We start from the raw sequence: 12659 nt of genomic DNA, 5'->3' as shown, positions 1-12659 counted from the left end.
ACATTTACTAGGTTCACCTTCTACAAGTGGAGAATCTGTAACCTAATGGTGGATTAATGTCAGCATTTATAGGCTCAGCACAACCTTGGTGCTTCTTTCTGTAGCGAATATACACCTGTACAAGGGGCAGATTTGCCGTGTGTGTAACATAGTCAGCTCGGGAAAGTACGAATCATGTATGACCTAGATACTAACATGACTAAGCAGAACAATACAGTCAAACATATATACGAATAAACAATCAAAGTAAAAAGAATATAGCTTGATTCAATGACAGTAGAATAAAAAGCAGCCTTATAAAAGAAAACAAAAGCAGAAAAACGTACGCATTGCAGATGCAGGAAGACAAAATAGGCTGTAAAATAGTTGTTCACGTACAAAGGTTGAGAACAGAATAAAGCTGTACCCGAGGGAGGAAGGGAAGGATTTATACAAATACTTTTTCATTATAACAGAGAAAGGCCGAAAATAAGGGTAACTGAGGAGAACAGGAAACCCAAATATGGGATCAAAGGAAGGGGTGAAGAACCGAGGGTCAGAGATAAGGGGAACTGGACACAACAAGAAAAAGAAGGTGATAATGAGAAAATAAGGGGAATTTGCTGAGGTGAAGAAATGAGAAAAAATAAAGGTGTCATGTGACACCAGGGTATAAATATGAGTGTCTACAAAGTGTGTGTGCTTCATCATTTTGATGTGATTGGGTGACCACCTTGAATGAGCTCATTGGAACGTGACAGCAATAAAGAAGTTTTGCTTTTACTCATCCAAGACTAAGGATCTGTTGTTGGCTTTTGAGGCCTGTTTCATTTTATTTTATTATTATTGAGTGTTACATTGGAAATGAACTGCAACAAAGAATCCACCTGTGATGTCTGCTCAGAGATGGGTTCTGAGTTCCGATATCTGCCCCTTGACTACAAATCCCAAGAAGACTACTTGTTCCACATCCTGACTGTCAGATGTTTCATGTATAATATTATCGGTTCTGTAGCACGTCCGAGCAGCGACGCCGCCCCTCCCCCACCGCCCACACAGCTGTTACAGGTGAAGTTATGAGAGGAGAACATGGGATGGGAATGGGTTCTGCTTACAATGAGAACATACACTATTTAGATGAGTAATAATAATAATAATAATAATAATCATTATTTTATTTTATCATTATTTTTCCCTCTCCTTGAACTGCCACCTTAACGTGGTGGAGGGGTTTGAGTACTCGAATGACCCAAGGAGCTATGTTGTCTGGGGCTATATGCCCCTGGTAGGGTCTCCCAAGGCAAACAGGTCCTGGGCGACGGGTCAGACTAAGAGCGGTTCAAAACCCCTTATGAGAGATACTACATCAGGGACCGTGACGTCGCCCGGTATGGCGCAGCCGGGGCCCCACCCTGGAGCCAGGCCCGGGGTTGGGGCTCGTATGCGAGCGCCTGGTGGCCGGGCCTTCCCCCACAGGGTCCGGCCGGGCTCAGCCCGAAGGAGCGACGTGGGGCCGCCTTCCAGTGGGCTCACCACCTGCAGGAGGGACCGTAAGGGGCCGGTGCTAAGAGGATCGGGCAGCAGTCGAAGGTGGAGGCCTCGACAACCCGATCCCTGGACACGGAAGCTAGCTCTAGGGACGTGGAATGTCACCTCGCTGGCGGGGAAGGAGCCTGAGATTGTGCGTGAGGTTGAGAGGTTCCGACTAGAGATAGTCGGGATCACCTCTACGCATGGCCTGGGCTCTGGAACCACACTCCTCGAGAGAGGATGGACTCTTTACAACTCTGGAGCTGCCCATGGTGAAAGGCGTCGGGCTGGTGTGGGTTTGCTTATAGCCCCCCAGCTCAGCCGCCATGTGTTGGAGTTTACCCCGGTGAACGAGAGGGTCGTTTCCCTGCGCCTACGGGTCGGGGATAGGTCTCTCACTGTCGTGTGTGCCTACGGGCCAAACGGCAGTATAGAGTACCCGGCCTTCTTGGGGTCTCTGGGAGGGGTGCTGGACAGTGCTCCGACTGGGGACTCCGTCGTTCTACTAGGAGACTTCAATGCACACGTGGGCAGCGACAGTGACACCTGGAGGGGCGTGATTGGGAGGAACGGCCCCCCTGATCTGAACCCGAGCGGTGTTCAGTTATTGGACTTCTGTGCTAGTTACAGTTTGTCCATAACGAACACCATGTTCAAGCATAAGGGTGTCCATCAGTACACGTGGCACCAGGACACCCTAGGCCGTAGGTCGATGATCGACTTTGTGGTCGTTTCATCTGACCTGCGGCCGTATGTCTTGGACACTCGGGTAAAGAGAGGGGCGGAGCTGTCAACTGATCACCACCTGGTGGTGAGTTGGATCTGATGGCGGGGGAGGAAGCTGGACAGACTCGGCAGACCCAAGCGTACTGTGAGGGTCTGCTGGGAACGTTTGGCCGAGCCTCCTGTCAGAGAGATCTTCAACTCCCACCTCCGGTGGAGCTTTGACCAGATCCCGAGGGAGGCCGGAGATATTGAGTCCGAGTGGACCATGTTCTCCACCTCCATTGTCGAAGCGGCCGCTCGGAGCTGTGGCAGTAAGGTCTCCGGTGCCTGTCGAGGCGGCAATCCCCGAACCCGGTGGTGGAAACCGGAAGTAAGGGATGCCGTCAAGCTGAAGAAGGAGTCCTACCTGGCCTGGTTGGCTTGTGGGACTCCTGAGGCAGCTGACGGGTACCGGCAGGCCAAGCGAACTGCAGCCCGGGTGGTTATCGAGGCAAAAACTCGGGCCTGGGAGGAGTTCGGTGAGGCCATGGAGAAGGACTATCGGCTGGCCTCGAAAAGATTCTGGCAAACCGTCCGGCGCCTCAGGAGGGGAAAGCAGTGCCCCACCAATGCTGTTTACAGTAGAGGTGGGGAGCTGTTGACCTCAACTGGGGATGTCGTTGGACGGTGGAAGGAATACTTCGAGGATCTCCTCAATCCTGCCGTCACGTCTTCCATTGAGGAAGCAGAGGCTGAGGGCTCAGAGGCGGACTCGTCCATCACCCAAGCTGAAGTCACCGAGGTAGTAAAGAAACTCCTCGGTGGCAGGGCACCGGGGGTGGATGAGATCCGCCCTGAGTACCTCAAGTCTCTGGATGTTGTGGGGCTGTCTTGGCTGACACACCTCTGCAGCATCGCGTGGCGGTCGGGGACAGTGCCTCTGGAATGGCAGACCGGGGTGGTGGTCCCTCTTTTTAAGAAGGGGGACCGGAGGGTGTGTTCCAACTATAGGGGGATCACACTTCTCAGCCTACCTGGGAAAGTCTATGCCAGGGTACTGGAGAGGAGAATACGGCCGATAGTAGAACCTCGGATTCAGGAGGAACAATGTGGTTTTCGTCCAGGCCGTGGAACACTGGACCAGCTCTATACCCTCTACAGGGTGCTGGAGGGTTCATGGGAGTTTGCCCAACCAGTCCACATGTGCTTTGTGGATTTGGAAAAGGCATTCGACTGTGTCCCTCGCGGCGGCCTGTGGAGGGTGCTCCGGGAGTATGGGGTCGGGGGCCCTTTACTAAGGGCTGTCCGGTCCCTGTATGACCGAAGCAGGAGCTTGGTTCGCATTGCCGGCAGTAAGTCAGACTTGTTCCCGGTGCATGTTGGACTCCGGCAGGGCTGCCCTTTGTCACCGGTTCTGTTCATAATTTTTATGGACAGAATTTCTAGGCGCAGCCAGGGGTCGGAGGGTGTCCGGTTTGGTGACGACACGATTTCATCTTTGCTCTTTGCAGATGATGTTGTCGTGTTGGCTTCATCAGACCAGGACCTTCAGCATGCACTGGGACGGTTTGCAGCCGAGTGTGAAGCGGCTGGGATGAGAATCAGCACCTCCAAATCCGAGGCCATGGTCCTCAGTCGGAAAAGGGTGGCTTGCCCACTTCAGGTTGGTGGGGAGTTATTGCCACAATTGGAGGAGTTTAAGTATCTTGGGGTTTTGTTCACGAGTGAGGGAAGGGTGGAACGGGAGATTGACAGACGGATCGATGCAGCTTCTGCAGTAATGCGGTCGATGTACCGGTCTGTCGTGGTGAAGAAGGAGCTGAGCCGCAAGGCGAAACTTTCGATTTACCGGTCAATCTACGTTCCTACTCTCACCTATGGTCATGAGCTCTGGGTCATGACCGAAAGGACAAGATCCCGGATACAGGCGGCCGAAATGTGCTTCCTCCGCAGGGTGGCTGGGCGATCCCTTAGAGATAGGGTGAGAAGCTTAGTCACTCGGGAGGAGCTCAGAGTAGATCCACTGCTCCTCCACATCGAGAGGGGTCAGCTGAGGTGGCTCGGGCATCTGTTCCGGATGCCTCCTGGACGCCTTCCTGGGAAGGTGTTCCGGGCGCGTCCCACTGGGAGGAGACCCCGGGGAAGACCTAGGACACGCTGGAGAGACTATGTCTCCCGGCTGGCCTGGGAACGCCTTGGTGTCCCCCCGGAAGAGCTGGAAGAAGTGTCTAGGGAGAGGGAAGTCTGGGCATCTTTGCTTAGACTGCTGCCCCCGCGACCCGGCATTGGATAAGCGGGAGAAGATGGATGGATCATTATTTTAATATTACTACTACTATTATTATATTTATTTTATTTAGTTAATTCTCAATAAAATATGTTTCAAAGTATCAGAAGTCCAGCTGAATAAAATAAAATGAAAATAGAATAAAATAAAAACATCGTTCAGAATCAGATAATAAATAAAACGTAATTAATGTATTAATGTATTCTTTCTGTGCGGCCCCGGTACCGATTGGCCCACGGACCGGTGCCAGTCTGCAGCCAGGGGGTTGTGGACCACTGATCTAGACTGTAAGAAAAGAGTATAAAAAGGCTGTGACTTTGGACACTTCCATGAAACAGTCAGACTTTGTTTCTGAGGGAATAAATCCTGATTCTTTGACATCACAACCCTGAATTCTGCACTTATTCTCTGCTATTTGACTGAAGTCTTTGTTTTGATATTGAATTAGTTTGTTTTTGAGCCACCACACTGTGATTTGCTGCCCCTCCCCCTCTCCCCCCTCCCCCTCCCCCACCTGTGAGCGCAGTCTATGTTACTGCAACAGTCCCTGGATTGAGAGAGGGCTGTGTTCTATTCAGAGCTAGTGATCACCAGTGCACCCTACCTTAGTAAGGCTGTATTCTCCATAACAGCAGCCTTGGAAAGTGTATGGATTAATAGTGAAAGTGATCAGGAACACACTTTTAAATACATAAATATCGGTTTGGAACACAAATATCGCTTTTTCTCTCCTATTGAAGTGCCCTTCGTAGGCATCACCGTGCGGTTTGGAACACAGTGCAGGTGTCAGTGCGGCAGTTCTTTTCCATTCAATAAGCAGAAAAATCCAGTTCGCTTAAAAATGAACATTAAATGATTGCACTCGCCAGTTAACAGAGGAAACTGGACCCAATGTGCTTCAGTCAACTTTAGTGGGGTAAGGATTGTTTTCATTCTTTCTCAGTTTCTCACTTTCAAATCTATGTTATTTTGGCATTGTGAAAATACTACAGTATTTATAGTAAAGATCTGAAAGTAAAGTTATGAAACTTTTAAAAGTAAAGTTATGAAAGATCACTGATCCACCTAGTGGACATGCATGCTTATTACATCAGCTATTCTGATAAGAGCATTCAACATTTTATTCCCTCAATATTGTTTCTACATAACCCACTCTTTGTGACTTATAAAACTTGACAGGGTTACAGTTGTTATTATTATTATTGCAGCCAGTTCCAGTTATCAGGCTCCACTTACCTGTAGTGGAGGTAGAGGAGCGCCCCATTACAGCATCACTAGAGAGCAACTTTCTTTTCAAGTCAAGTCAAGAGTCAAGAAGCTTTTATTGTCATTTCAACCATATATAGCTGATGCAGTACACAGTGAAATGAAACAACGTTCCTCCTGAACCCAGGTGCTACATAGAACAACATAAAACAAACAGTACAGAACAGAAGAAAACAGGGCCGAGAACTAAGATCCTCGCCACATAAAGTGCATGTGTGCAGCTGGTGCAAACAGTGCAAAAGACAACACAAGACAGTGCAAGACAACACAGGACAGTGCAGGACAATACACAATACACAAAATATAAAATTAAAAATAGAAATAGCTCCGCCAGTAAAACCTGTCGTAACAGAATAAGGTGCAGTGTAAACGGAAAAATGTAAACAGAATTTGTGCAATTCAGCAGTAGCAGCAATCAAAAATAGATTTAACAGTAACCAAAGGATTTGGACAGAATATTGTGCAAAATAACAAGTCCCGGAATCAGCAGCGATCGTGAAAAATGTGATTGGTATTGAAAACCTGGGTGAACAAAGTGTATGATGGGTGTTGAGTCCGGTTTGTGCGGATCAGTCACACAGTTGTGTGCAAGTGTGTGTGTGAGAGAGAGTTCAGTTCAGTTCTTTGTTGAGGAGCCTGATGGCTTGCGGGAAAAAACTGTTGCACAGTCTGGATGTGGCGGCCCGAATGCTTCGGAACCGTTTCCCTGATGGTAGAAGTGTGAAAAGTGTGTGTGACGGGTGTGTGTGATCGTCCACAATGCTGTGTGCTTTGCGGATGCAGCGTGTAGTGTAGATGTCCATGATAGAGGGGAGAGAGATTCCGATAATCTTCTCAGCTGTCCTCACTATCCTCTGTAGGGTCTTGCGGTCCGAGACGGTGCAGTTCCCAAACCAGGCAGTGATGCAGCTGCTCAGGATGCTCTCAATGGTCCCTCTGTAGAACATGGACAGGATGGGGGGAGGGAGATGAGCTTTCCTCAGCCTTCTCAGGAAGTAGAGACGCTGCTGGGCTTTCTTGGTGATGGAGCTGGTGTTAAGTGACCAGGTGAGCTTGTCCGCCAGATGAACACCAAGGAATTTGGTGCTCTTGACGATCTCCACTGAGGATCCAGCGATGATCAGTGGAGAATGGTCACTCTGTGTTCTCCTGAAGTCAACAACCATCTCTTTAGTTTTGTCAACGTTTAGAGACAGGTTGTTTGCTCCACACCAGGCTGTTAACCGTTGCACCTCCTCTCTGTATGCTGACTCGTCGTTCTTGCTGATTAGACCCACCACGGTCGTGTCATCGGCAAACGTGATGATGTGATTCGAGCTGTGCATTGGTGCACAGTCGTGAGTCAGCAGAGTGAACAGCAGTGGACTGAGCACACAGCCCTGGGGGGCCCCAGTGCTCAGTGTGGTGGTGCTGGAGATGCTGTTTCCGATCCGGACTGACTGAGGTCTTCCAGTCAGGAAGTCCAGGATCCAGTTGCAGAGGGAGGTGTTCAGGCCCAGTAGGCTCAGCTTCTCAATCAGGTGCTGAGGAATGATTGTGTTGAATGCTCAACTGAAGTCTATGAACAGCATCCTTACATAAGAGTCCTTGTTATCCAGATGGGTGAGGGCCAGATGGAGGGTTGTGGAAATAGCATCGTCCGTGGAGTGGTTTGGACGATATGCGAACTGCATGGGGTCCTGTGCGGGTGGAAGCTGGGTCTTTATGTGCCTCATGACAAGCCTCTCGAAGCACTTCATCATGATGGGTGTGAGTGCAACGGGACGATAGTCATTGAGGCAGGAGACAGAAGACTTTTTCAACACAGGAATGATGGTCATCGTCTTGAGGCACATAGGAACAGTGGCACTGCTCAGGGAGATGTTGAAGATGTCAGTGAGGACATCTGCTAGCTGTTGTGCACATTCCCTGAGCACTCTGCCAGGAATGTTGTCTGGTCCAGCAGACTTCCGTGGGTTAACTCTGCATAGAGTTTTCCTCACTTCAGCTGTGGTTAGACAGAGCACCTGGTCACTGGGAGGAGGGATGGTCTTCCTCGCCACCATGTTGTTCTGCACCTCGAACCGGGCGTAGAAGTCGTTCAGCGCATCTGGGAGGGAGGCGTCACGGTCACAAGCAGGTATTGTGGTCTTGTAATTCGTGATTGCCTGGATGCCCTGCCACATGCGCCGGGTGTCTCCACTGTCCTGGAAGTGGCCGTGGATTCTCTTGGCGTGTGCGCGCTTCGCCTCTCTGATGGCACGGGACAGTTTGGCCCTTGCTGTTTTCAAGGCCGCCCTGTCCCCTGCTCTGAAGGCAGAGTCTCTTGTTTTTAGCAGCGCACGCACCTTGGCGGTCATCCACGGCTTCTGGTTGGAGCGTGTAGTGACTGTCTTGGAGATAGTCACGTCATCAATGCACTTGCCGATGTAGCTGGTCACTGTTGACGCGTATTCCTCCAAGTTGATGAAATCGCCGTTGGTTGCAGCTTCCCTGAACATGTCCCAGTCAGTGCATTCAAAACAGTCCTGGAGGGCAGACATGGATCCTGCTGGCCAGGTTCTCTTTCTGAAGTCTTGTGGTTTTTTACTTCCTTTGATAGATAGCAGAGAAACGACGCATGAAGTAAGTAAAATTTAATTTTAAAATACTTAATGTGCATGAAATAAACATTGTATTTACTTTTATACAGTAGATTTCAATGAATGCATTCCCTGGGTATCAAGCCCATGACCTTTACATTGCTATAGTGCCATGCTCTAGTATTTGAGCTACGAGAGCAATGATCAGCATTATCCTGATGATAAACAATAGTTATGTTTGTATTTTTATTTGCTTCAGGATGTTCAATTTGAATCGCTCTGTGACATATTCTGATGTAACTGATGATGTCCTTGATGACATGATCAAAGATATTGTGGCTAGGAATGATCAGCTTGGACCTGAGGCTGTCAGGGCACGAGTAGTGGAGTTATGGGTACAGAGAGACAGAGTGAGAGAGAGTTTAATTCGAACCCACCCCGGGGCAGCTGCACTAAGGGTTTCATTATCTCATTATCAAAATCTATGAAGAATCTATGAGGTATTGTCAAGAGGTGGATAAGAGACACCAGACCCAACAATCCAGACCCAAACTATCAAAGCAACCTGGGCTTCCATACCACCTGAGCAGTGCCACAAACTGATCACATCCATTCCACGCTGCAATTAAGGCATTAATTGAAGCAAAAGGAGCCTCTACCAAGTATTGAGTGCATATACAGTAAATGAACATACTTTACAGAAGGGCAACAAGTCACTAAAAATAGTATTAGTAGAAGTAGAAGTATTATAATTGAATGTGATTGGTGGGTTTTTGTTAAATGTGAGCCTAAATCATCACAATTAAAAGAACCAATGACATAAACTACTTCAGTCTGTGTGCATTGAATTTATTTAATACACGTGTTTCACAATTTAAATGTAATTACTGAAATAAATAAATGAACTTTTCCATGACATTCTAATTGATTGAGATGCACCTGTACACATTACGTGAGTATGCTTTTTGTTTTATAAAAGTAACATTTAATAAAGTATATATTAAAAAAAAGTATTCATGACCTTCCTCCTATTAAAATATTCGTTATAGGAAGATGAACTGTAATGTATTTTCTTTTTGCTCTTAATTCCTTATATTATAACAGCGTTTCTCTGTTGTGTTTTAGGTGGAGAATTGTCATTCATGGTGGTATAGATGGCTACAGTCGGCTCATAGTCTTTCTCCATGCTTCAAACAACAACCGCATCACCACTGTAATGAATTGCTTTTTGAATGCTGTGGCCAGGTATGGAGTGCCTTCTAGGGTCAGAACAGATCATGGAGGAGAAAACAATGATGTCTGTATGATGATGAACATTTTCAGGGGCTCAGAGAGAGGCAGGAGCACTCATAACCAGCGTATTGAGAGGCTCTGGGGATGAACTAATGTTTATTATAATCTCTTCCACTTCCTGGAGAGTGAAGGTATAGTGGACATAGACAATGAAATGCATCTCTGGGCTCTTCATTATGTTTACTTGCCAAGGATCAACAGGGACTTGACTGCCCTCATCTGACAATGGAACAACCATGGGCTGAGAACTGAAAGTTCTGATGCAGATTTTTGTCCGAGGCTGCCTGGAACAACAAGGACAAAGATCCACAGCAATGCAAGAAATCTTTAGCAGAGGAGCTGGGCCAGCAGCTGAAACTGTTGTTCAAGGACCATCTGAACAAGGAGAAACAACAACAAGAATGCAGGGGGCAGCAATGGTTGACTGGCCAGACAGAGTACCAGTACCACAGAATCACTACACTTTGGACAATGCAACCTTGGAGCAACTTGTTGCACAATTTAATCCACTTGGTGGTGCACAAGCAGAACTTGGATTAGACATCCTTTGCAATGTTTTGTCTTTTTTGACATTTCTAAATGAAATCATAGGAAAGGACGAGTTCATCCCAAAATAGAATTTATGGCTGCATGTTATGGTTGACTTTCATTAAATTTTCATTAAATCCGAGAGAGCATTTTATGGGAAGGAACATTAATTCCCTAAATTCCTCTTCTTCTGACCCACCTCTTGGAAGATAGAGAGTCAGGGCACAGGTAGAAGCATACAGAATTCTTTGGGTTGGCTCCTTTTGGTCATAAAATTCCACCTGGCACTTTTGCTGAAAGCCCAGTGGAGAGATAGTATCTGCTGCTGTCACAAAAACTAGGACATCTTCAAAGGATATGCCAACTTCTTCCTTTGTTTGTGTGTAAAACAAAATGTAAAAGGCAAGAAGCTAAATATAATTACATTACAAAACAGTGTGCATTTGAAGAAACACTTGCCTTGAATTAACATAAGCAAGCACTCCCACTGGAAGACTGTGTCCTCCTCAAAGTCTCGCCTGTTGCTCCCTGGTGAACTCCAGACAATGTTGAAGAGGTCTCTGACTTCATGTCTTGTCAGTCTACCACTTGTGTTGGTAAACATTGGGAGAAAGGCTGAAATAATAAGGACCACCTCCCACAACTGGCCACAGGAGTTCAGCCCAGTGGTAAACTGGTGAATCATACTTGCCACTCTAAACCGAAAAAAAAAAAAAAAAAAGTAATAATTAAGGCCAGTTCACACCAAGGACAATAACTATAAAGCTAACGATAAAGATCTTCTTCTTCTTTCAGCTGCTCCCATTAGGGGTCGCCACAGCGGATCATCCGTCTCCATACCACCTTTGTTTGCCGCGAGTTCCGTGTTTGTATTTCTCTCGGCGTTTTCAAACAAACTTTGCTATTTACCTATCCGTTTTTTTTTATTGTTTTTGTCTTCCTGACTTGTGCCTGTAGTTTATTAACTCTACTATCACTAGTGCTGTCTATATTCATTGCCTCTCACTCATATCTCTGTATACTAACTCTGTTCGTGATTATAAGCACTATGCCGGTTGTTTGTCTGCATTCGAGCACAGGTGAGAACTCGTTCGAGTTGCAAACGGTGGCGTTGGAGATGGAGGCCTTGGAGAAACAAATTCGCGAGCTGCATGCCCGGCTGCGAGAGCGGAAAGTGGCGCTGGAAACATCCCGGGTGGACACGCACTCGTCCCAGGTAAACTCCTGGGTTGAACCTAACACTCCCAGCACATCAACTCCACATGCTTCTCTGCCCAGGCCCAGCGCACCTACAACTCCGGCACCAGTGCAACACGGACCCTGGATGCGGCCGCGGCGGAAGAGACAAGCCATGCCCCGATCGAGGACGTCTTCCCCGCCACCACCGGCCTTCGAGAGCTCGACCGAGAACCGCTTCGTTACCCTCCGTGAGACGGAACGCGACACTTTGATTCTCGGAGATTCTATCGTCCGGCATGTCCGCGCTACCCGAGCTAAAGGCACACTCGCTGTTTTCCTGGTGCTCGTGTTCTCGACGTTGCTGCGCAGGTACCCGCGATCCTGAACGAGAACTTCGGAGCGGTTGTTCTCCATGCTGGAGCGAACGACACCAGGCTGAGGCAAACGGAGATCTTAAAGAGGGACTTCAGGATCCTGGTGGAGACGGTACGCAGCACATCACCCACAACGAGGATCATAGTGTCAGGACCTCTTCCCACTTACCAGCGAGGGGCTGAGAAGTTTAGTAGACTTTTAGCACTAAATGAATGGGTACAGTCATGGTGTCGAGAACATAAACTTCTCTTTGTTAATAACTGGAACTGTTTCTGGGAGCATCCTAGGTTCTTCCGCCCTGATGGCCTGCACCCCAACAGAGTTGGAGCAGCAGTGCTATCAGATAACATCTCTAGGATACTTCACACCATCTGACTCGTAAGACATCAGGAAATCTTTAACTATGAGAACACGCATACAACAGACCAAATAGTTACAAGTTCACACACAGCCCAGTTTATAGAAACCGTATCTATTCCTCGTGTAGTAAAACCAAGAATTAAATACACAAGATCCAGAAATAATCTTATTGCGGTTAAAACTAAAAAATGCCAGATAAACAAACACAACAAAGTTCTAAAGTTTGGTCTTTTAAACATTAGATCACTTGCACCCAAAGCACTGATTGTAAATGAGATGATCACAGATAATAATCTCTCAGCACTCTGTCTCACTGAGACCTGGATTAAACCAGGTGATTATATGGGTCTAAACGAGTCGACACCGCCAGGATATGATTATAAGCATGAGCCCCGTCAGACTGGTCGTGGGGGGGGGGTGTAGGAACCATTTATAGTGCCTCTCTTAATGTTAGTCAGAGATTAGGATTCAGCTTTAAATCATTTGAAGTACTTGTTCTTAAAATTGTACTTTCAGACATGCATAGAAAACTCGCTCTGGTCACCGTGTACAGACCCCCAGGGCCCTACACTGATTTTCTTCAAGAGTTTGCTTGT

At 47.5% G+C, this 12659-nt stretch overlaps 1 protein-coding gene across 1 annotated transcript in view; it reads left to right on the top strand.

Moving 5' to 3' along the window:
• The window catches only part of LOC310716518 (craniofacial development protein 2-like), a 75732-nt gene extending 73328 nt beyond the window's left edge, over nucleotides 1-2404 (top strand). The window contains exon 2 of the mRNA XM_083523854.1: nucleotides 1900-2404. Coding sequence (XP_083379980.1) covers nucleotides 1900-2335 — 436 coding nt within the window. The 3' untranslated portion in view covers nucleotides 2336-2404. The remainder of the gene's footprint in view (nucleotides 1-1899) is intronic.
• The last annotated feature ends 10255 nt before the right edge of the window (nucleotides 2405-12659 follow it).

This window comes from Silurus aristotelis (genome assembly GCF_946808225.1).
Source record: "Silurus aristotelis genome assembly, chromosome: 21".
Classification (NCBI taxonomy): domain Eukaryota; kingdom Metazoa; phylum Chordata; class Actinopteri; order Siluriformes; family Siluridae; genus Silurus; species Silurus aristotelis.
This window is presented reverse-complemented; position numbering and strand designations above follow the sequence as displayed.